The following is a 24,618-nucleotide window of genomic DNA, read 5'->3' as shown; positions in this document are numbered from 1 at the left end:
CATTTCGTAATTCAGACGCACAGTGCATCGTCAAAGCAAAAAAATCTTTACTCAGTGCAAAAGTTCGAAAAGATGTAAATTTCATAGCAAAGTATCTGCAAGTAATACCAGATGCTATAAATAAACTGCAGTGCCAAAATCTATCTCTTAGTGAAAGTTTGACCATAGTACAAAATACATACAAACATATATCCAAATTAATTTTGAATAAAGATGGAAAACAGATTTTAAAAAAGTTCAAAGTGGTTTTGCAGAAAAATGCCGGATATGAAGTTATGAAAAAAATGTGTGAACTGATATCGGAGAAGGAGATAGTACTAGATTCAACGATATATCGTTCTACATTTGATTACTTCCGTCGTTTTAAAAACGCACCCATTACAACAGTAGCAGTCGAAAGATCATTTAGCCAATTAAAATGGATATTTACTGCACGACGCCGCAGATTAAGAGTAGAAAACATAGAGAAAATTTATGTCGTATATTACGAAAATCACTTAAGATCAACAAAAATTAAATAATGTTGTACAAAATAAATCATGAATATTTATTTGATATGTCGATTCCGGGTCATTATTTACTAACAGAGTGTAAAGCAAGATTTATGAACATTATGCAACAAAAACTTCGTGCTATGTATGATGAACTTCTTGGAGGCTTATAATGTGTAGGCAGAAAGGTCTGTTTTTACTAAACGGGCAGTCTGTTTTACCACTTCTTTAATAAATTTATATTTGCTCCCGCGATAACGATGTATGGTTATAGTACATAATGTCAATGACCTGTAAAATTCAGATGCGAAATTCATTAAACGAGACCTTGTCACGCAACCGGTTCGTCATCGCTAGACGACATCGCCACTGTATTGATTTTAGATTTACGAAACCATTTCACATTGGAAACTGGAGCGCGAATAATGCGTATTGCATTCTAAATAAGGGCTAGCATATTTTACTGAATTCGGGGGTTCAGGGGGTTTCGGTTTGAGGAGCACTGGTGGCCTAGCGATAAGAGCGTGCGACTTTCAATCCGGAGGTCGCGGGTTCAAAACCCGACTCGTTACAATTAGTTTTTCGGAACTTATGTACAAAATATAATTTGATATTTACCAGTCGCTTTTCGGTGAAGGAAAACAACGTGAGGAAACCGGAATAATCCCAATAAGGCCTAGTTTACTCTCAGGGTTGGAAAGTGAAAAACTGGTGCCTACGCCGCCAATTGGCCTGATGACAAATTTTGAAATCCCTTTTAATATTGTCGGTACACTTGTATTGGTTCCGAAAAACACAATATTTCAGCTATACTCATAACATAAGATTTAACATAAATAATTGCATTTTATTATAGCCAGTTTAAACCTCGCGCGAAAACGCCTCGCACGCTATTTGTGACGTCATAAGTTATGGTGGTAGACATTACTTACATACTTACAGTTAGGAATCTCTCTTGAATCCGAATGATATTGTTAATTCAGCACCATATATTACGATTAGGGATGATAAATACATTACAAAAATTGTTCACAATAAGTCATTTTATACAAAGACTCTCACACGGTTGCAATTTAAGATGAATTATTTAGATACATGTAAATTTTGAGTGAAAATCACCGAGCGCCGGATTTACTTTTTAATTTTAAATTTTTTCTAGTTGCGACAACCAACATGGCAATGATAGTTCCGTTCAGCCAAATAATTAAAAAAGTTTTTTGGGGAAATATCGTATTATTTAGCGTTTTATTTATATAATATCAAATAAATATTTACTTTATATCGTGTAATAATATTTTTTGGACGTAATAAATGTTTAGTGGCGAAACAATATTTTTTTTGAACCTCCAAACTCTTTGGCGAGTACGTAATGGATTACAGTCAATGAGGTTGTCTATGTTGCTCTAAGAAATATGTCAGAAAAAAGCGCGGGAAACGTGAAACGTGGCGGTCAAGTTTTAGGTTTCTCGTAAATTTAATTTCAATTTTAATATTGTAGATCAGGGAATCGGAAATTTGTATATAATTTTTCGCATAGTTTGTATATACTATTGTATTTGCATATATAATTAGTGTGATTTCGTCCTAGTTGGTAAGTTTTTACTTGTATATATGTAATGGGGGACAAAGATCCCCCCGACCCTGGAGGTGAAAACCTCCAGGTCGGAAGTAATATAACAATAGAATCGGCTATGGACACGGACACTTCTGTGGAAAGCAGGAGTGAACGTAAAAGAAATAAAACTCAAAAACGATGCAAAGCATGTAATAAAAAAAGAAGGAAGAATAATGGCGGGGACTATTCGTGCGATTGTCAGGAGAACATACAAGATACCCAAGCTCCTTTAAAGTCTAATATTCAGCCTAACATAAATTCTTCGGATAAATTAAATACAAACAATGACACTACTAGCGCCAAGGTTGGCAGGAATTTATTTTCATCATCAGATGTTGCTCCCTTTACGGTTCACGTTCAAATTAAACAAACCGATGCAAAATCTTCTTTACATCCGGTCTCCTTTGGGAAATTTTTGGTCAAAAAAGGTTTCAAAAACATTATTAATGGAAGTGTTAAGCGCATTGGTAGGACACGTATTGCAATGTCGTTTTCAAATTACATAGATGCGAACTTATTTGTTACTGATACGTGTCTTGAGTCAGAAAATCTTACGGCATACATCCCGTCATTTTCGGTGACCCGTATGGGCTTGGTTCGTGGTATTCCTGCACAGTGGTCGGAGGAAGAAATAATTTCCAACATTTCCGTGCCCATTGGGTGTGGAAAGGTACTAAAAGTACGTCGTTTAAATCACAGAGTTGTGGTTAACGGTTCTACTACCTGGCAACCTTCCGAGACAGTCGTATTGACATTTGATGGTCAAGTTTTACCTAAACGAGTCTTTTCATGCTACAACTCCCTTGCTGTCGAATTATACATTTTTCCCACCATTCAATGTTTTTTATGCTGTAAATTCGGTCATACAAAAAACAATTGCCGTTCAAAGCCCAAATGCTTTAAATGCGGAGAAATGCATGCGGGAAATACCTGTCTTGTGGAGGAGGAGGATGCCATTTGTTGTTTGTGCAATGGCTTCCACTTTGCCACGAACAGGTCTTGCCCAGAATACGTAAGACAAAAAGAGACAAAAGTCACTATGGCTAATAACTGCATCTCCTATGGAGAAGCAGTTAAACTGCACCCAGCCATATCGAAATCGTTTGCAGACATGGTCAAATCACAAGTGTCACCACCGCATACTCAATCAGATTTACCTCGTAACAGTGTCCAAACTTCAGTTCCAGGCCCAAGTTCGAATATGCGCCCTCCTAGCCATAGCAGTAGAAAAACAATTTTTTTGAAACCTCGTTCTTCTGTTAAAAAGACTACACATGGCTATGATGTGGCTGCACATCGGGCCATTATAAGTGAATACTCCATCCCTTCTCCTCAAAATGGCTGTGCTCTACGTCAGGAAACAGAAAAAGAAGACAGAGTAGTAATCGCCGAGTCTATTGAGGCCCTAAGAACTCTATTGTCTAAGCCAAACCTTACTTTACCGTCCCACGTTGCCCCTATGATTGACTCACTTACATTTGCAATTCAAAATAATGGACAATATAATACAGTGGAATTGCAGAAGCATAATCAATAAAAAACATGATTTAATTCATTTATTAAATAAATTTAATCCATGTGTTTTTGCCCTATCTGAGACATGGCTCAAGCCTGGAGCTCTTCTCAGAGCTACTGGCTATTCATGCCTCAGAGGGGACCGTCCTGATGGGTGGGGCGGGGTAGCTTTACTCGTCAGGAATTCTGAATCATTTTCATCTGTACAGCTTCCATCTCACAGTGATGATTTCTCAATTGTTGCTGCCATTGTAAATAACATCTGCATTCTCTCTGTATATATTCCTCATCAATCATCTTTTATTTTTAATGAATTAGAACACATAATTTCCTCTCTACCTAGGCCCTTGTTGATTCTAGGAGATTTCAACTCACATCATCAGTTTTGGGGCAGTTCAGTATCCAATTATAATGGACTTCGTGTTTTAAAAATCTTAGATGATCACAATCTTTGTGTTCTTAATACTGGCTCTCCAACTCGCCGTACAGCGCCTACAGAATCACCCAGCGCTGTTGATCTATCCATTTGCTCTGCTGAACTTGCATCTTCTTTCACCTGGCAAACTCTTGATTCTACATTTGGTAGTGATCATTATCCAATTATAGTCTCATTTCCTTCATCTACACGTCCATCTCCGAAACCTAGCCCTAGGCTTAAATACAATTTATGTAATGCTGACTGGGAAAATTTCAAAAGCTGTGTAGAGAAGAAATTGTTGTTTTTGCCTAGTTTAGATGATACTGACATAGTTGGCTGCTCGGTTGCTTTGGCCAGGGTGATCACAGAAGTAGCTGATGATGTATTTCCTGTAAAGAATAGTGTAATTAATAAAATTCCCTCTCCACCTTGGTGGGATCCGGATTGTTCCCAAGCAATTAAAAATAGAAAGGAGGCTGAGAAACTTTATCGCCATTCTATGACAACTGAAAACTTTGAGTCGTACATGCAGGTTGCACGTGAGACCAAGAAATTGTTGCGTAGGAAGAAATATGAAGGTTGGAGACGATTTTGTGCGTCTCTCAATCCCAATGTAAAACCTTCCATAGTATGGAACAACATCAAAAGGTTCAGACATGCATTCAATGAACCATCAAGGCGTACACTGCCTCCTAATCTTGCACAACAATTCATAGACGGTCTAGCACCGTCGTCTGTCCCTGAAGAGTTTGTGTTCCGACCTGCAACATTTTTATATAATCCTTCCTTAGATTCCACCTTTAATTGCCCTTTTAAAATGGAAGAATTAAAAGGTGTGTTAAGCAATTTAAAAGATAGTGCTCCTGGTGAAGATGGAGTGCCTTACTCATTTTTAGTAAATGCCAGTGATGGCATACTTTCTTATTATCTAAGCATAGTAAATTCAGTTATTCAGTCGGGTATAGTCCCAGATTCATGGAGATCCCAAATAGTGATTCCTATTTTAAAACCCAATAAACCAGCATCAGATGTTTCTTCCTATCGCCCTATTGCCCTTTCTCCAGTATTTGCAAAAATAGCTGAACACTTAATTAAGAATAGACTAGAATTTTTTGTTGAAAAGAACCAATTACTATCTCATAGTCAGTTTGGATTCCGAAAAGGTAGGTCTACCTATGATAGTTTGTCAATATTAATTGCAGATATACGCTTGGCTTTTTCTAAAAATGAGTCAGTAGTAGCCGCTTTTCTGGATATAAGTGCTGCTTATGATAATGTTCTGGTTTCTGTGTTACAAGAAAAGCTTCTCAAGTTAGGCATTCCAGAAATGTTAAGTAATTTTGTAATAAACCTTTTATCTGAACGGTCCATTAGTCTTCTTATAGACGACAACAATAGAATTTCTCGTTTAGTGTGGAGAGGACTACCACAAGGATCTGTATTAAGTCCATTGTTATACAATATTTATACATCTGATTTAGAGTCATATCTAAATGGTACAGTTAGGGTCTTACAGTATGCTGATGATTTGTTACTTTACTCAACAAAACTTTCTCCTGAACAGGCCAGTAGATCCGTCACTTGTTCCTTAGGTTTCTTAAAGTCATGGTTAGATTTTAATGGCTTAGAACTTTCTGTTCCTAAAAGTGTTGTGGTTTTGTTTACTAGAAAGCTATTTCCTCCTCCAATCAAGGTGCAATTTGATAATTACTTCATTTCAGTAAAAGATAAAACTAAATTCCTTGGTGTCATATTAGACAGTAAATTAACAGGCCTCCCACATTGTGAGTACATAGTTTCTAAATGTGAAAAAAATATTAATATCCTTAGGTGTGTTTCTGGTGTTTGGTGGGGTTCACATCCTTTTTGTATGAAACTAATGTACAATGCCTTAATAAGAAGTATTTTAGATTATGGGACATTTTTGTTAGAGCCTGGATATGTAGCTGGATTCCAAAAACTAGACCGCATTCAATCTAAAGCCCTGAGGATAATTTGTGGTGCCATGAATTCAAGCCCTATCAATGCTATGCAAGTTGAGTGTGTTGAGCCTCCACTCCATTTACGACGCCAATATCTTTGTGATAGATTTCTTTTCCGTTGCTCCCAATTTTCTAATCACCAACTCTGGTTAATCTTGTCTAGCCTCCTTCTTCAAATAACTACATCCAATTATTGGAAACACAAGAGTCCTCCTTGTTTAATCAAAAGTTTTCAAAAACTTAAATCTATTTCAGCCCCCTCTGTTAGCTCTTCTACACTTCCCATTTTTCAGCATGAATATGAGTCTCTTACATTAGTCCCTCCGGTTCTCCTGAATATAGGTATTTCAAAGAATGATATAGATCAAAACCAACAGTTTCTGGGTTTTATTGGTACCGACTGTCAGGGTGCTAACCATATGTATACAGATGTCCACCAATGGCTGTGTTGGTATTGGTGTTCTTCACATTCAATCCAATATATACCAAAAGATAAAATTGCCTCCAGAATCCTCTGTGTACAGTGGCGAGTGCTTTGGAATCCTGAAAGCATTAGAATTTATCATCATAATGCATCTTAAGAAAACAATTATTTTTTCAGACTCTTAAGTTCTCTTCAATCAATATCTAAATTTCCTTTCAAATCTAAATCTCATAATCCAATTATTTATCAAATTCGTAGCCTATTGTTAAAATGTCATCTAAAAGGGTATTCTGTCTCTATTGCTTGGATTCCTGGTCACAGAGGGATTAAAGGCAATGAAAAAGTTGATGAATTAGCTCGAGATGCGATTAGCTGTGGAGACATGTTTCCATTTAAAAATGTTGTTGAAGACCTATTAGCTCTGCCCAAATTATACCTACGAAAGGAGTGGACGAAACAGTGGACATCGGGTGCAGGTACTGCTCCTGGGTTACACTATCGGAGCATTCAAACTTCAATTCCTGCCAAACCATGGTTTGCTAAAATCTCTTTGTCAAAACCGGCTACCAGTATGTTAATCCGAATGAGGTTGGGTCACGTGTGTACTCCGCAACACCTGAAACTGCAAAATCGCGTGGCCAGTTCTGCATGTATTTGCGGAGCTGATCCCGCTGATCTTAACCATATATTTTTTGCTTGTAACCTACATGATTGTTCCTTATTATTAAGACAGCTGTCAGATATAAAAGTTCCATTTCCTACATCCATTACTTCACTCCTGCATATTAATGACTCCTCTCCATATGTATTTAAAATATTATATTCATTCCTTTCACGTCATAATATAAAACTATAATTTATTATACTTTTCCTTTCCCTGATCCTTGTCCAAAATTCCGAATTATCCGTTATATTGTAATCCTTCAATTCCGTTTCCCCGTTTTACTCGTTTGGCTGAATGCGCCAGGAGCGCGATGCCATTAAAAAAAAAAAAAAAAATATGTCATGCATTGATGACGTCAACTCTTACGTCGCCTCTGAAAAAATGTTAAAATGTGTTATTTCAGTTAAAATGGCCGAGTGGAGAATTTCGCACTTTTATTTTATTGAATATATTAATAATCCTTCAGTTTATACTGAGATTCGGCCATATTTTAGAATCATATTAACATATACGTTTCTTTGAAACCATTATTTCCATGATTCTTTGTTACTGTCATCAGGCCAATTCTTAGGAATAGTTGCCAAGTGGACTCTTAGGCTCCCATGAGCCGTGGCAAACTGCCGGGACAACGCGAGGAAGATGATGATGATGATGATGAGGGTTTCGGTTTCTTGCTGTCCATTCGCCATCAGATATATCGGAGCGGCCAAGGTGTTCACAAATATCTGAGCAAAGCCAGTATAGCCAGTCAGATATTTTGATGGCGACAGTCCACGCGTTGTTGGGTATGTAGGTAGTGTAGGTACATAACTGCATATGGAGTATGGGTGAAAATGCTATAAATAATTTTCTTACTAGTACGTATAATATATTATATACTTAATGCTTTTAGTTAGATCCAGTAATTTGGGGGGATTTCGTGGCGGTAACTTGAGAAAGCTTAACCTAAAATCGTAATTATAAAATAGTCGTGTCATAGAACGATCATTTACAAAAAGTTTCTCCGGTCTTATTACCTCAGACGCAAACGCAGATCTTTTTTTGAGAGTGGCCTAGAAAACCTCGGCTATTCGTTGGTTAATCTTATATTTAATTTAATATATTTTTCTTTTTGAAGTTTCGAGTGGGCCCAAAAGTAAAATACTATGACCATACATTTAGCCCTAAAACGTAATTAAGCATGCAATAGAAATATGTAGATACGTTATAATCTGACTAAAAGTTGCTGTATAATAAGCATACATCGTTATCGCGGGAGCAAATATAAATTTATTAAAGAAGTGGTAAAACAGACTGCCCGTTTAGTAAAAACAGACCTTTCTGCCTACACATTATAAGCCTCCAAGAAGTTCATCATACATAGCACGAAGTTTTTGTTGCATAATGTTCATAAATCTTGCTTTACACTCTGTTAGTAAATAATGACCCGGAATCGACATATCAAATAAATATTCATGATTTATTTTGTACAACATTATTTAATTTTTGTTGATCTTAAGTGATTTTCGTAATATACGACATAAATTTTCTCTATGTTTTCTACTCTTAATCTGCGGCGTCGTGCAGTAAATATCCATTTTAATTGGCTAAATGATCTTTCGACTGCTACTGTTGTAATGGGTGCGTTTTTAAAACGACGGAAGTAATCAAATGTAGAACGATATATCGTTGAATCTAGTACTATCTCCTTCTCCGATATCAGTTCACACATTTTTTTCATAACTTCATATCCGGCATTTTTCTGCAAAACCACTTTGAACTTTTTTAAAATCTGTTTTCCATCTTTATTCAAAATTAATTTGGATATATGTTTGTATGTATTTTGTACTATGGTCAAACTTTCACTAAGAGATAGATTTTGGCACTGCAGTTTATTTATAGCATCTGGTATTACTTGCAGATACTTTGCTATGAAATTTACATCTTTTCGAACTTTTGCACTGAGTAAAGATTTTTTTGCTTTGACGATGCACTGTGCGTCTGAATTACGAAATGTGTCTATAACGCTTTTTATTTCATCAAAATACTTGTTGTAGTAAGTGGTAGCCTCGATCCATGTTCCCCAGCGAATAATTGTTGGGTTTGGAGGCAAAGGAATTCCATTAAACATTTCTCTTAATGCTTTTACTCTTTTCGGAGATTTGCGAAATACTTTCTTTACATTTGAAATTAATAGGTTAACTTCTGGAAAAAGAACACGAACTTGATCGGCAACTCTGTTAAGAGCATGGGCTAAACATGTAACATGGACAATGTTCGGAAAAAGTGTTTTCAAATTTCTGCCAGCTTTCAACATATACCCCACACCATCAGTCAATAACAACAACACCTTGTCATGCTTATTGTGACCAGGGCCCCACAAATCATCCAGGGCATTTTTTACAGTATTAGTTATACTGATATTGTTCGTTTCATTTAAACATTTGCTTGACAGCACGTGTGGAGTTCCAACATCATCTTCAAGCATAGCACCTACTATAACGTTAGCGATTTGACGACCTATAGCATCTGTGGTTTCATCAACACTTACATATATATACGCGTCTTTTAATTCGTCTCTAATTATATCCATCTCTTTGTCGTATAATTCATTCACGCAAGTCTGCCTCAGCAAACATTCTGAAGGGACCTGAACAGTTTTTTCAAATTTTCCAGATACACAATCTTCAATGAAATTTTTAAATACAGGGTTCTCTATTTGAGACCACGGTATGTTACAGCTTACTAGAAATTTTGTCAGTTCCAACCTAAAATCTTTTTTGAGAGAAGTGTGTCTTTCAGAGTTAAAATGACGTTTCACGGAAGATTTAGTTTTACAAAAACTAATATTGCACTTCGAGCAAAATAGATTTGTATCGCGAGCCTCTAGCTCAGGATAATCCTGTATAAACAACCCCACAAATTCATCACATGTTATTTTCCTTCGAGGCATTTTAAAGGCAACTTCTATTTGATTATGTTGTTACAAATAAAGATCAGTCAAGATTGACAAATGTCTAAATTGACTGATAAGGTTGCGTACCTAATAGGTAATCTTTTTAAGTACCAATCAAGTCAAGTATGGAGGTAAGATAGCATTGATATTCAATAAAATAATTATACATTTTAAGGTCGTAGGTATAAACGTTTCTCTATACGAATGTCATTTCTGTTTTTGACTGTTTTTTATAATCTTTCAGTATTGTCAAATCGTATTTGCTCCCGCGATAACGATGTATGATAATAAGGTTTTTTCGCGACCGGGAAACAATATTAGTATATTAGCTATACACGGTGTAACATGAGGAAACCAAATAATTTTAACCACGCATTTCTGAGGTCAAAAGAAGAAAAAAAATTAATATGAGTTTAGGTCAAATTCGCCAAAAAATTTTTTTTTCTTTTGTATTTTCAATTTTTTTAATGTATTTCTACATAAAAAATTAATGTTATTGGTAAACTTGTTAAAATTGATTTTTAAATTTTTGCAACCTACTTTTTGCAAAGTGTTACTTGTCATTTTATGACATCTATAAAAAGGATATTTAGACTACGTCCCATAGCAGCAACATCACCATCAAAAAGGCCTTTTATACATGTAACAATAAAAAGTTGTTTTTTTTTATTAATATTATCTCTGAAACTAGGCGAATTTCAAAAAAGTTTATAGGACATTTTTGTCTCTAAATATGATCAGGAATACGCTGTTAAAATTATTCGGTTTCCTCATGTTACACCGTGTATAGAAATTATGGCAGGCTGGCCCATAAAAATCTGTTGATGTCAGCACAATCAGCAATAATACGTATGCAGCAACAGCGGTTTAGCGTGAACTAATCTAGCCGTGGGCGAAGTCGCATCTGCGAGGCCTTTTTTTCACTGTGCCCGAACGGGGGGCCTCGCGCGAGGCCAACTTGGGGCGCGAGGTGTGGGCGACGGCCCACTTCGCTCACGCCTAGCTACGCCACTGTGTTTTATACGGCTCTACTTTGATAATGATAACAGCTCAAGAACGTTGCATGCACGATACAACACAAGGAAACTCTGCACGTGGAAGTGGAACGGTTTAATTACTACCTAAATTGAGAAACGCTTGCTATTGTCTAAAGCGCCTTAAAATACTTGAAATAACTATACCTCAGCGACAATAGGCACCATACACTCTATAGGCGTAGCGGCAACTATAATAAACGCCTTCGGACACTCGGTGGCAATCGCGTCCGTATAGCACTTGACTAGGGGCGCTTGCGCAGCAAACCGGTCCTCAACCGGCATGTTTCTGGTCACGTACGCCGAGTCCAACATTAGCACTATGTCCGAGTACTGCAATTACAATTTTTTTGGTCAAAACCGTGAAAAAGTTATGATAACCTCCAGGTTCAGAAAATCATAACTTTGCAGTGAATTTATGAATAAATTCACTGCAAAGTTATGATTTTCTGAACAAAATAGCTGTGAAAAAGTTAGGGTTTAAAACAGTTGTAAAATAAGGATTTAGTATCATACTCGTATTCAGTGGCGGATTTGCCTTAAGGCAAAGTAGGCCCGGGCCTCTTCTTCTTCGTCGGTATCACTCTTGACAGAGTGGTCGTGGTCATCACTTCAGGTGTTGGTGGCAAGGCCCGGGCCTAGGGCGGCAAGATTTTTGGGGGCGGCAAATTGTGACAAAAAATTATCTGATGATAACAAGAAATAACTGAAAATGTAGTCAATATGATGGGTGCTGAGAAAGGGGCGGCTACAAGGCCTGGGGCCTAGGGCGGCAAAGACTGCAAATCCGCCTCTGCTCGTATTTCATTATAAAACACTTTAAGTATAGGAGCAATTAAGCATAGATCAGACTAATACTAGTAATAATGCATTCATACACGAATCCGCATGCCAATAATTGGGTAGCTTATTTTTAGGGTGGTCCTTATTTCGTCGAAGATATATTTTTCTACGGGGCACCCACTTAATTTAAAAACGATATTATATAGGTAGGTTTTACATAAAGCGGGTGCCCCGTAGAAAAATATAACTGTGAAGAAATAAGGACCACCCTACTTATCGTGTGTGTGCCTCGTAAGGTCAAACGTGCATTACAATGTTCACTCCGTTTCAATACATAATTAGAATCTTATACCAAATAAAGTAGCATTTCTTTTGTTTCATTGGTTGCTCAATCAAACGAACTCATTGTATTTATTAAATACAACAAGGTTCTAAAAACCAAAAGCTGTTCAGATCATATTGAACACTTTGTCCGTTTATCAATTACTCATACTGCCAGTACCGAGGGTGAGCGAGGTTACCTACTCTGTAACCTGAAAAGTTACCATCTTCTTCTTCCTGGCGTTATCCCGGCATTTTGCCACGGCTCATGGGAGCCTGGGGTCCGCTTGACAACTAATCCCATGATTTGACGTAGGCACTAGTTTTTACGAAAGCGACTGCCATCTGACCTTCCAACCCAGAGGGGAAACTAGGCCTTATTAGGATTAGTCCGGTTTCCTCACGATGTTTTCCTTCACCGAAAAGCGACTGGCAAATATCAAATGATATTTCGTACATAAGTTCCGAAAAACTCATTGGTACGAGCCGGGGTTTGAACCCGCGACCTCCGGATTGAAAGTCGCACGCTCTTACCGCTAGGCCACCAGCGCTTACCTGAAAAGTTACCATACCGTATAAAAAAACTTTGTCCTGACTTCGAATTGTTCTAACAAGAAATCCTGTCGAATATTTTAACCCTATTCTTCCCTAAGCATTAAAATTATGTATACTTATGTTAGTGTAGCGCCTTCTGCGCCTTTGTTATTCCTCTCGCATGAAAATTCTGCGCGTTCTCCAAGCCGACAAAACGTACCGACGTAATCTGTCCGATTTGAATATTGCCTAGCACTCTGGCCATAGATTACAGATACAGAGCCATAGATATTGTGATAGACGCGTCACTTTCATACAAAAATTTGCCCCAAATGTTCCCCTGCATGAAAAGGTCGGTTTGTCTCTTAATGTAGCGAAGTGATCCGTCGGACTTGAACAGTCAGCAGCAGAAGTTGCTATGCGGGCCAGGTGTTCAAAATGATCTTGACGCGACTTTATTCGAGAGAGAGATAATCCCAGACAGCAGTACAGATTTAATCTTGTATGTCCAAAATCAAACAACTCAATGTTTTACAGAAGTACATTCAATACTGCAATACGAGTTTTTAACGCCCTGCCAGTTGAAATAAAAATGTTAGAGGGAAATCGTTTTAAATTTAATTTAAAAAACTGGTTGATTGAAAATGTATTTTACAATCTAATGAGTTTTTTCTGGAATCACCAGTTTGTTAAGTATAAGTTAGTCAGTAAGCTAGTATAGTTAGTAGTTTTAAGATCATATTGTATGCTCGAAATGGGCAACTGTTGATTCGATATCTCCTGTATATGACATCTTATGTACACAGTTTACAATTGGGTAGGTAAAGTTTTTTGAAGATAGGCAAATTATATTTTTTCCCGATAGTATTCATTATAGCGATCACGGAAATGCAGCTCTTTTATTTTTATTTCATTTTATTGATTAAATATAATTTTTTAAATGATCGATATGACGTTTGTGAAGTGAAATGGCAGATTCGAGTAATTAATTCCTTTGCCGTAGTAAATGGGACGAGATAGAAAAAAAATCGATGTCAACTGTCAGACGTCAGTGTCATTCTTGGAAAATAACTTGCAAATAATTTGAAAATAATGGTCGGACGAAACATTTGTGTTTTCTTGTAATTGGATGTCGGTGTGATTTCTAGAATAAGTATTTTTAACGTCCCTAGCACGCTCAACACGGATATTTTGATAATGATAACGATTGCTTTCGACTACTTGGCACTGCTTCTTGGAGAACATTTTCATTAACGCCTTCACCACGACTCTTGGACTGCTACACGAGTCATTTTGGATCTCAGTATCAACACAATAGATGGAGACGATCCCGGAAACGTTCGAATGGAAATAGAATATTACAGAGATGAACTCAAAAGTGCGTCGTACCGTCTTGTAGGAAGTACAGACGTTACTTTCCAAATTCAGCGTATTTGAGCACACCAAAGTCTTTAACAGCGATTCGGTGCCAAACTTTGAAGATATATTGGCCAAAATGGTAACTTATACGTTTGTGAGGACTATATAAACGTGATTGTTGTATTATACATACATGATGATTAAGATTGTAATAGTCTTATAACTAGGTCGTTATTGGCTATTATATATGGGCTCGGCAAGGTGTTCACAATATCTGAACACGCACGCCCTGATAATAGAGGCGTGTTTAGATATTTATGAGCACCCTAGCTGCACCAATATATCTGATGGCGACTGTACTTTAGAAAACACACATACGATCGCCATACACTAAAGAAATACGGGTCCCTAACATCGTAGCGCACACACATTACTGCTTACATAACCCTAACAATAACTGTAAATGCGATACGCTCGAACTTGTCAACCACCACACCTATTTAGGCCTAATTATAGATAACAACTTCAATTGGGGACCGCACATAGATCACATATGTTCAAAACTTAGATCCGTCATGGCTAACTTAACATTGCTCAAATACAAACTCCCATACAATACACTACGTATGCTTTACCTATCACTTGCCGACTCAATTATATGTTATGGTATCACAAGCTACGGGCGGACATACAAAACCTACTTGGAACAAATCTATAACCTACAAACAGCACTTCTGAAAACAATTGTACCGAATAAAATTAAAGAAAAATATAAAAATGATAAAAAAGGCCTATTTAAACATTGCAAAGTTATTAACGTCTTTGATAGGTTTTGTTTGTCCTTAGTAACAGAGGAGTGTAAAATCATACCCTCATTAGATAAAAAAACTCGCTCCAGTAATTTACGTACCTTAGACTATCTACCTTCATATACAACACCAAAAAGTAACAATGTATACGGTAAAAGAGTAACTGAATTTCTACTCCCATATGTATTAAACACCTTACCTAAGAATTTACAGTACGATCTCATTAACATTGTTGAAAATCACGGCAAATGTATGCCAATCCTAAAAAAATACTACCTAAGTCTAGATTAATGTATAAAACAGAAGCAGAGATTTTGATATTTATAGATTAAGTTGTGTTTACCGAACCACAACTAAGCATGTAATAGATGTAATAATAGTATTAAGCAAACGCGGAGTGGACCGCGCGATCTCGCCAACTATTACATAAACCCTAGAGGTTTTCAATAGTGGCATGCATGTAAAAATTGTATAAAAATATAAAGTGAATAAATAAACTAAAAAAAAAAAAAAACTTATAATATAAATCCAAAATAATATAATATAAATCCAGTAAATTCCGTTTCGTTTTATTTTATAAATCCACAAATTATTATCCTTAAGCATTAACATTACAACAGTATATAGGATCACGCTGTGTGGCGTGCCCTTGAAGAGAGTTGAAAGGTTCAAATATGGTCAATATGGATAAGTATGTCTGTAGGGTAAATGTGCTTCACGTTGGGGCCTGTTTACATATTGATTAGTGTTGATTGCGGGTTTAATACATTTGCCACTATACACAAGTAGCAAGTGTATCAACTCGCAAAAATACTACATTTTTGCTTCCATTGAGGTATACATAGTAAGCACTATTCTCAAATTATGTGAGGAAATAAAACAAATTCAATTTAGTAAAGCGTATTTAATAGGGGTAAAGTGACGCGAATACAATTAAAAAAACAACGCATATTCTTAGTTTATATTAAATGTAGATGGCTTTTTAGTTTTCACTTGGTCACAGAAATACGCTAAAAACCATTTTCAGAGTAGGTGTTTCTTGCGTTTTGGCTGTCCTTCTTGTGTCCTTTCACAGCATGAGCATGTCGTAAGTCCTGTTGTATTTGTCCCTGGACTTAGCAGGAAGCTAGTTATTCATTATTAAGTTTGTTTCTGCTTTCAAATGAGGCGGTGTGCCGTCTATTCCAGGTCGTTTTCGTCACTTGAACTCATTTTGTTTATTACGAGTATTAAAATAACAAGCGGTAACTTATTGAGTATTGCACAACGAATAAACTTTGCCGCCTTTTATTTGCATATTTTTTAAAATTATATTACCATAGATACTAAGCATACGGTACGCGCATGCGTCAATCCGGGCGCACCGCGCAGCGCCCTTTCGCGGTGCTAAAGCGGTATCCAGACGGGACTGATAAAATCGGTCGATTTGATCAGAAATGAAATTGGCGTCAATCTCCAATTTTAGATTTATGGTGATATTAGAGACATTTAAATTGAAAAAATGCCCCATAACGAAAATACTAGGCTCACAAATTGGTGTTCTTGTGTCCGCACCTCATTTTATCGGTCATTATCGGCGGTTGAATTCGGCGAGCCAAATTGGCGTTTGCGTCCGCACGTCCCGATTCGATCGGGCAATTTAATCAGATTGGCGAAAAATTGACTAATCTGGATACGCCTTAAGCAACATCGAGTTCACGATAATTTGACATATAATAATAATAGATTTTTAGCATAAGTTGCATTTCATAAAACTTAACCCAAATCATTTGTACATTTTCAAGTCAAAGATAAAGACATGTTGGTTTTAAAATTTTAATAAGTATAGACCATAACATTGTCATGATCTTGTAACATTGTTAAAATAAGAGAGTCTCCCATTTTCATTTTATTGCATTTTTTATAAAATGTCTTTAGATTCTCGGGATATCTTGGTCCTAATTCGATTGCTCTTTTTTATGGAAATAATTATATCCTTCAGATTCACAGGATGCTCGAGGCTTAGCCGAATAACACTGCAAGGAAGTATGTCATGGCTCAATGGTTCTAATTAGCCATCAGTATAATACCGCCAATGAATGTTTACATCCACCTGAAAATAAGAACAACATTCATAAAATGAGGATAACCACACAAAACTAACAGATGGTTGAAATTGTTAGAAAAAATTAGACCGATTTCTTGTTTACGAACTTAACAGTTCATGGCAATATAATAATAAAAATCAAAACACAAGTGAAGATAGTTTTATGTACCTATGTATTTCACGGATACGTACTCCTGTACGGCCATTGCTCCTCTAATTCAACGGCATTGTGCTTATCACTGTTATGATAATAATTTCAAATTTGTAGAATCTGCTCGCAATCTCGTATGAACTCGCTTATTTTTCTTGCAAAACTCTGTCCAAGGGTCAGCGCAGGGGCCGTCGTGTAGGGGTGGGGAAGAAAACGTTGTCCAATAATTATGCAGTGCCAAGTTATCGAAAGTAAATTCAATCTTTGTCCAAATACGCGCAGATGTCGTGGGGAATCAGAAGTCCGTGGGTCGTGCTGAGGTCGTCGAAAATCTCAATGATAACATTAATAGCAATTCACAAGGTAACATGAGGCTTGTCCGTTATTTTTCGGGAATGAGAGCTAAGTGACACTGACAGTTGACATCGTTTTTTTTTTCTATCTCGTACCATTTACGACACGCAAAGGAATTATTGGGATCTGCCATTCCACCTCACAAACGTCATATCGATCATTTAAAAAATTATATTTAATCAATAAAATGAAATAAAAATAAAAGAGCTGCATTTCCGTGATTGCTGTAATGAATACTATCGGAAAAAAATATAATTTGCCTATCTTCAAAAAACTTTACCTACCCAATTAATAAATACTTTACTTTACTTTATTATTGAGATAATAAGAGCGTGTTAAGGTAATTTTGAACACCTCGCCTGCTTAGCAACTTTTGCTGCTGACTGAACATTCTGCTGCGTAATAGCAGAGGCCCTACCGCGAAAAACCAAAAAAATAGATTTATCTTTTCGTTTTTCGCAAGTAGGCCCTTTGGAATACAACATTCCTTTTGCTGGATGTTCAAAGACAATTTCAATATTCGTCATTTGCATAAATTATCTGGAAATAGCTGACACTTTTAGACTAACATTCGATGAAACCTCTTCTCGAATTTGGAATGATTCCCAGCCAAATTTTTCTATATATACTGGAACAAATATGTTCAAAAGATGATTCACGGAACGGAAGATTCGTGGCCGAGAACTGTCGTTCAGAAATGTGTCGACGTAGTTTTAGTGTGGTGCTTCTGTCTGTATAATAAGTATAATCTGTGTCTGGGGTCTCGTATGGGAGTGTCTAGAGAAGGGAATCTATCCCCGCCGCGGCCAGACAGATTGGCGCCGAACCACTTTAGCCTGTACACTCAATTTGAGCTCGTTTTAAAACTATTTAACGTTGCACGTCGATTTATCTTCGAGTGTGAAACCAATTGAGATATGATGGTCGTTTTTGTCTACGTGACAGCGTGATAAAACGGTATCCGTCACTTTCTATCCCACGGTGTTAAAAAGGGGTCCATATTGGGTCGCATAATAATAAAATTGATTGTCCTAATGTAATGTTACGCATAAAACTCATTTCGCATAATTGTTATTGCGCTGGAAATATTAACATTTCTGAAAAATTATAACACAAACCTAACCTAACCTAACCTACCCTATTCTACACAACCTATGCAAAATATTTTCGAAAATACTTTCTGTTTCAGCTGGAGAAGAAATATGCGAAAAGACATTTATGCGTAACATTACATTATGACAATCAATTACATATTATGTGATGAGATAGGATCCCGTTAAAAAGTGACAGTTGTTTTATCACGTGGATAAAGATGGATAAAGCTATCCATAATACGCCGGCTGAATTTGGGCCTTTGAATAACCTTGTATGAGTGTCTGTAAATAGGTACATTACGTGAAGAATAAAGTAGGTACATAAATTGAAGAATATATCTACATTGGAAATGGAGAAGATTGTTTCGAAAAGATTTTATGAAGAAAAATTTCGCAAATATAGGTATCGACTTTCCATTGGCTGTTCGGGAAATGAGTAGACACAACAGAATAATTAAAGCAGTCATATCATATTAGTATTATATTGAAACTATAAAGCTAAAAAGTTATTAGTAATAACAATATTTGGAGCATTCCATGAAATTGTCTACCGTTGCCCCGTACAAACGCGAAGTTTCTGAAGATTTAAAGGTATAAGAGTTTCTTTTTCTATGACAAATGGTCAAAAATATGCACAGAAAAATAATCGCCTGCTTCAAATGCCGAGAAAAAAGTCGCAACACAGTAAATAAAATGCGTTTGTACGGGACAGCCCGCCCGTGGAATGCTCCATTTGCATAAAGTCGATCAAACGATAAAGAGTGTGGACTGGTATTAGCTGTAGACGTAATAGTATCGATTGGCCCTCAGAGGTCGACGGCTTTCTGCGAATAATACTTCAACAAAGAATCGAGTTTATTGAATATTATGTCATTTCTTTAAAAGAGCTTATTTTCTACCAAAATAATGATTTTATTTAAAGGACACTCCAGGTCTACAATTAATTAATGTTAAGTTGACCTGACGTGTTTAGAAGAAGTACCATGTGACCTCACAACGTGCTGTAATCAAATTTTCCTCCTTTTTAACGAGTTTGTAAAACTTTGAAAAAACATTTTTTATTTTGTTTGTTTGCCTGTGTAATTTTCATAAAATGTTTGATTTGTCCTGTTCTCAATTTCTCGAGGATATTTGAGTTTATTTGTTGCCAGACACGTCATTTTTAAGTACGCTACAATTTCAATATGACAATTTTAATATGTAATCGATATTTGTTAAAAAAACGGGTGATTAAATTACGAAAAGAGATTGAATATATTTACGCTATTTAGCCTGCTTAGTGCAAACGTCCTATGTGTTTAAACACCGTAAAAGGGATAAACATTACTTATGAATTTCCCAGGAAAAGGGTTCGCTTTTAGGGCGCCGATTAATATTTGAATCAACAGTTTACCGTGGAAATATCACGTCGTTCAAAAAAATAGGCGGGGACAGGGTTGCCAACTCCAATTTTTTTTTACCCCTGAGCTCAACTTAAAAACACCTAAAACTGTACTATTATTTTGGAAAACCCACTAAATAAAAAATAAAAGAAATTATTATAGATTTCCCAAATTTAGAAATTATTATGATTTTCAACCGGTTCGACATTTTAATGATCATACATATGAACATTATACATAGATGGTCAAGAAAATATTGTCAGTAGAAAAAGGCGTTAAATTAAAATTTTCTATGAGACGATATCCCTTCGCGCCTACATTTTTTCAAATTTGCCGCACTTTCCTACTCTTAAAAAAAAACCCTAAAAAAACCACTAAAATTATTTAGCCCCTAAAAAAACCCCTAGCTGATTTATTTCTCCCTAAATTTAGTGGTAAAACCACTAAGTTGGCATCCCTGGGCGGGGAAAAGTTCAACAATACAATAACCTACGTCAGCTTTACACTAACGATACTCGTAAGGGACGTTTTGTAGAAAAACCGGAAAATTAGGGTTTTTTGTTAGTACTGTAGGTATTCCCTATTCTTAGTCGCTGACTTGATTATATTAGTTAGCCTCGCAACTGGGTCGTGCTCCACAAAACAGGTTTATTTACCCTGTTTATTTCATTTCATTTCATTTCATTGATATTCTCTTTGGTGACGGATATGTAGGTGAATTGACTCAAGGCTTACCTACAGCAAACTTTGATAAGCCAATTAGTTTAAGTCTCTATCACTCTTACACACACACACACACACACACACACACACACACACACACTCACTCACACACACACACACACACACACACACACACACACACACACACAGCCGCCCGCCCGCCGGCCCACACGCACGCACGCACGCACGCACGCACACAAGTGTGAAAGTGTGTGCCAATAAATGTTAAATGAATTTGTGCCAGTCGTGCCCATGGTTATGGTTTGTTGTCCAGGGGAAAATAACTTTATGGTTTTAATTTTGCCAAACATGCATTTTTGTGGTAGTTACCTACCGCAATTCGATACAGCAATTTTTCTAACAGACTGTGCTGCCATTGCCACTTGGAAAATAAGCCAGAATGACAACACTACAAAAGTTGATCATAACGTTAATGTTGATGATTAACTAACCAATCTTCATTAAATAGATCCTAATCGAGTAACGCACAATCAAATATACATATTTCTTAATTAAATAGTCTTATTTTAACATCATAAAAAAACACAGGCTGTGGCAAACTCTGTATGACGTTTTAATTTGCTTTGTGTCGATATGCAAATTTAGGTTGCTTTTACGATTGAACTTTGGACTTGGAGTGAGTAAACATTTAAAACAGCCAAGAAGTTTGGGACCGAGGAGTGAGATATGCAAATGGTGAATGCCAGAAGAGTTCTGAGTACACATTCGTTATCAGTTAAATCGGATGCTCTGATTTCGTAGTACATATAGTCATTCTGTATACCTAATACAGCTACAATTATATTGGCCATGCAATATAATTATGTAACAAGTAAAAAATTCTAAGTTATATTTAGGTCCCTACTCCCCACGTCGGTCTAATCAAATTGAAGATGCAGATTTTACGACAAATGCTATTTGAATAAGGATTAAATGAAGCCGCTTAACATAAAACCCGAGTTGCATTAAAACCTAAAAGAATCTGCGGCTCAAACGTTTTACATTTTTATGACAATAGGATTGCCCAGGATTTACGTAACTTAGTTATTACCATTGGCTGTTTTAATTGCAATGATGTGTAGACGAACCACGCCGGTGCTAAATTCGTGGTAGTACTATTGTGTCTAAACTACGCACTGTCTTTACAGCACGACCATCTAGAAATTCTAGAACATGCTCAAAACGCCTGGGTAACATGGTATTGATTCAGTCAAATTGTGTTTTTTGAAAAAAAAAATATAGCCAGTACTCAATGAATGTAGTACGATACTTTTGGGTATGGTCAGGGGTGGCTCATTCCGCGATTTCGCCGCTTTGCTACAGGTAGCTAAAAGTACATCCGTTCCACCCCAATTTTGGGGAAAGCCATAAGCCGCGCGTGGCGCTGTCGCCACCTAGCGGCCATATCTGTGCTGATCGTAACAGACGCGTTTTGTTAGAGAGTGAGTCTTCTGTACCTAGTACTATTATTTATTCTGTGGTATGGTGCTTTACGCATAATGATATTATCATATCAACATAATCATATGTTGTACTATTAACAATATTCCAATAAGCAAATCTGTAAACACCTTCCCAACTCAAAAGTTCTGGTAGCTGAACTCCTGATTCAGATATTGCAGTCTAAATATATTTATTGGGACCACACACCTGCAAACACCGTTCCAGCTCATAGTTCTGGCAACTGAACGCCTCGATGCGGCAGTTGGTGTTAATGTGCAGCAGATCTTGCACTATATTTCCCAGGCATCGGGTGCAGCCATCGGGACATTTTGATTCATAGAGACGCAATCTGAAATATAAGCGGGTGTGACGATAATTAAGTTTTGGTATCGGGATGCTGCGAGCAACAGAACTGAGGGTCTACCGCCAACACCAAAAAAATTTAAAAACGTTATCGTTCTCTCTATCGCTCTTGCATATTCCAGCTATAAAGATTCGGTTAAGTGGTCCCGAAAACAATTGATTGTTTCAGGCCGTGTGATCCGATTGCATAAAGAGATAGAGTTAAAAATGCTTTAAGCAAACCAGTAAATATAAGTTTTTCTGTTATGATAACGAACTTTAGAACTGCGCAAAGGATTTCCCCAAGGGTCTTCAGGATAACTTTATAAGACTGTTATTATTGAATGACTTGTGGTTCAAGGAATAGCGAATGGTACCAATCGCTACGATAATTGTCGATTAGATAGGCCAGGTTAAAGCTGCAGTAGATGGATTGAATGCAAATCTTTCCACCAATATAATAGCTGGAGTGATTACGCCGCTATCAAGTCTTCTTTTGCTTAACTCCTTCCCATTTGTTGTCCAGCTTACCCAATTTAAAAATGATTCAGATTACCAGGAGTATAAAAGACAAGAAGATCTGATCCGTGTGGTCGCTAAGCTAAAGGAATGTACAGCCAGGTTTAGCAATAAAAAGTATGCGATAAACAGCAGGGACTGCGAGTCACGGCCGCTCGTAAAATCTCAACGCCTTTTATTACGTTCACTCGAATGATCCATATAAAGGCATGTCTAAGGCTTCTGTTAAAATTTGATGTAAGTATGGTCCTCGAATAGTTACGTGAAAGCAACGCCGTGCGAATCGTAAATGACGGCTGGTGCGTGTGTGTATTAACGTTGTGTTGGAATGTTGGGTATATCCATTACGAGGCTGTGAAAATCGCAATTTCCGCATAAGCATGTATCGCATGTATGTAAACTTTGGATGGGTAGATTGCGGAAAGCTGGCTTAAGTTAAGCAGTGTCTTTAATGACAATTGTTTCAAAGCAGTGTTTGTTATTATTGATTATTGGTATAGACGTGGCACAGTGACGGCACCATAGGCCTCTAAAGAAAGTTTTTATAAGGACGCACGTACCAGAAAACATGATGCGAAAATATGAGGGAAACGCACGACATGTTGTTGAAGTTCACGGGGAAATACTTTTTAATAGATAAGTATAAGGGTTTAGGCGTTTGGTTTGTAAATCTTTGTGTGTAAATTTTTTCAACTCGAATTGTCTATGCTACACATCGCGTAGCATGGCCTGCCAAGCGCGTAGTTTAAAGTATATCTACAAAAGTATAGGCCATCCGTGGTCATCCCTGGACTTTGCAACATATCGTAGCGTGACTGTGAGTGATAAATAATAAAAAGGGAGGGGAGAGAGAAATGCTTTATGATAATACTGTGCAAAAATGGAGAAGAAATATACGCCCAGTACTCGCACGCGAGTGTACGGCAGATTTGTCGCCGGCTCTGGCCAACAAATACCTACGAGTGAATGTACGAGTAGTTATAGTAATCTTCCACTCGGTAGTGTTATGTTATGAATCTAAGTGGTCGTGTTATCGCTTAGGAAGTGAGTGCAGCATTTGTTCAGGGTGGTATAAAACCACAATACTTACTTAGTTTGGATATGAAAGTCACAACCCACTTGTGAATTGTGATCAGTGTCGTTTACCTTAAACGATTGTTCAAACGAGGCTGCGCTCAGCCTGAAGCTCCTACTCGGTTTTTAAATCCTAGCAATCAAAGTGCTTGTAGTAGTAATCTACAGGGCAACACTGTGTAGAGTAATGATAGGAATATGAAGATGGGAAATGAATAAAAATATGGAAGAACGCCATTATTTGTACCTTAAGTGACATAGCTCCGTTCTTTCACTTGTTATAGTAGTTTCGTTACAGAGTGAGCCTAAGTACAGGTACCTAGGTACCTTATGTTAACACTGGTATGATTTTATGAAAACATCAGTAAAATTCGCACGAAACAGAGTAATCACAACTAACTATAATAAAATAACTAGACATGACATTTTATCCCCAAATTATTTTTTCTGTATTCTCTCAGACAAAAGGCCAATATTCTTAAATGCAAGCAGCATTGTAGGTGCAGTTTACCAACAGATTATCAATAGGGAGAGACAAAAGCCGCCAACGGCAGACGCCCACGAGG

The 24,618-nt window shown here is 37.0% G+C and overlaps 2 protein-coding genes and 1 long non-coding RNA gene across 3 annotated transcripts in view; 1 reads left to right on the top strand and 2 right to left on the bottom strand.

Annotated features, from left to right (window-relative positions):
* LOC134672532 (inner centromere protein A) overlaps window positions 1–24,618 on the bottom strand; it is a 100,977-nt gene that overhangs the window by 36,142 nt on the left and 40,217 nt on the right. The gene's annotated exons all lie outside the window — the stretch shown is intronic.
* Window positions 1–24,618, bottom strand: part of LOC134672547 (malate dehydrogenase, mitochondrial-like) — a 33,222-nt gene that overhangs the window by 5,414 nt on the left and 3,190 nt on the right. Inside the window, exons 3-4 of the mRNA XM_063530493.1 lie at window positions 22,325–22,466; window positions 11,226–11,411 (exon numbers count right to left, since the gene is read on the bottom strand). Coding sequence (XP_063386563.1) covers window positions 11,226–11,411; window positions 22,325–22,466 — 328 coding nt within the window. The remainder of the gene's footprint in view (window positions 1–11,225; window positions 11,412–22,324; window positions 22,467–24,618) is intronic.
* LOC134672551 (uncharacterized) lies at window positions 4,321–5,407 on the top strand. The gene is made up of 2 exons (XR_010099352.1): window positions 4,321–4,440; window positions 4,973–5,407. It is a non-coding gene; the product is annotated as an uncharacterized LOC134672551 (long non-coding RNA).

This window comes from Cydia fagiglandana, chromosome 17, assembly GCF_963556715.1.
Source record: "Cydia fagiglandana chromosome 17, ilCydFagi1.1, whole genome shotgun sequence".
NCBI classification, from domain to species: domain Eukaryota; kingdom Metazoa; phylum Arthropoda; class Insecta; order Lepidoptera; family Tortricidae; genus Cydia; species Cydia fagiglandana.
Note: the sequence above shows the minus strand (reverse complement) of the source record. Positions and strands in the feature narration are given on the sequence as shown.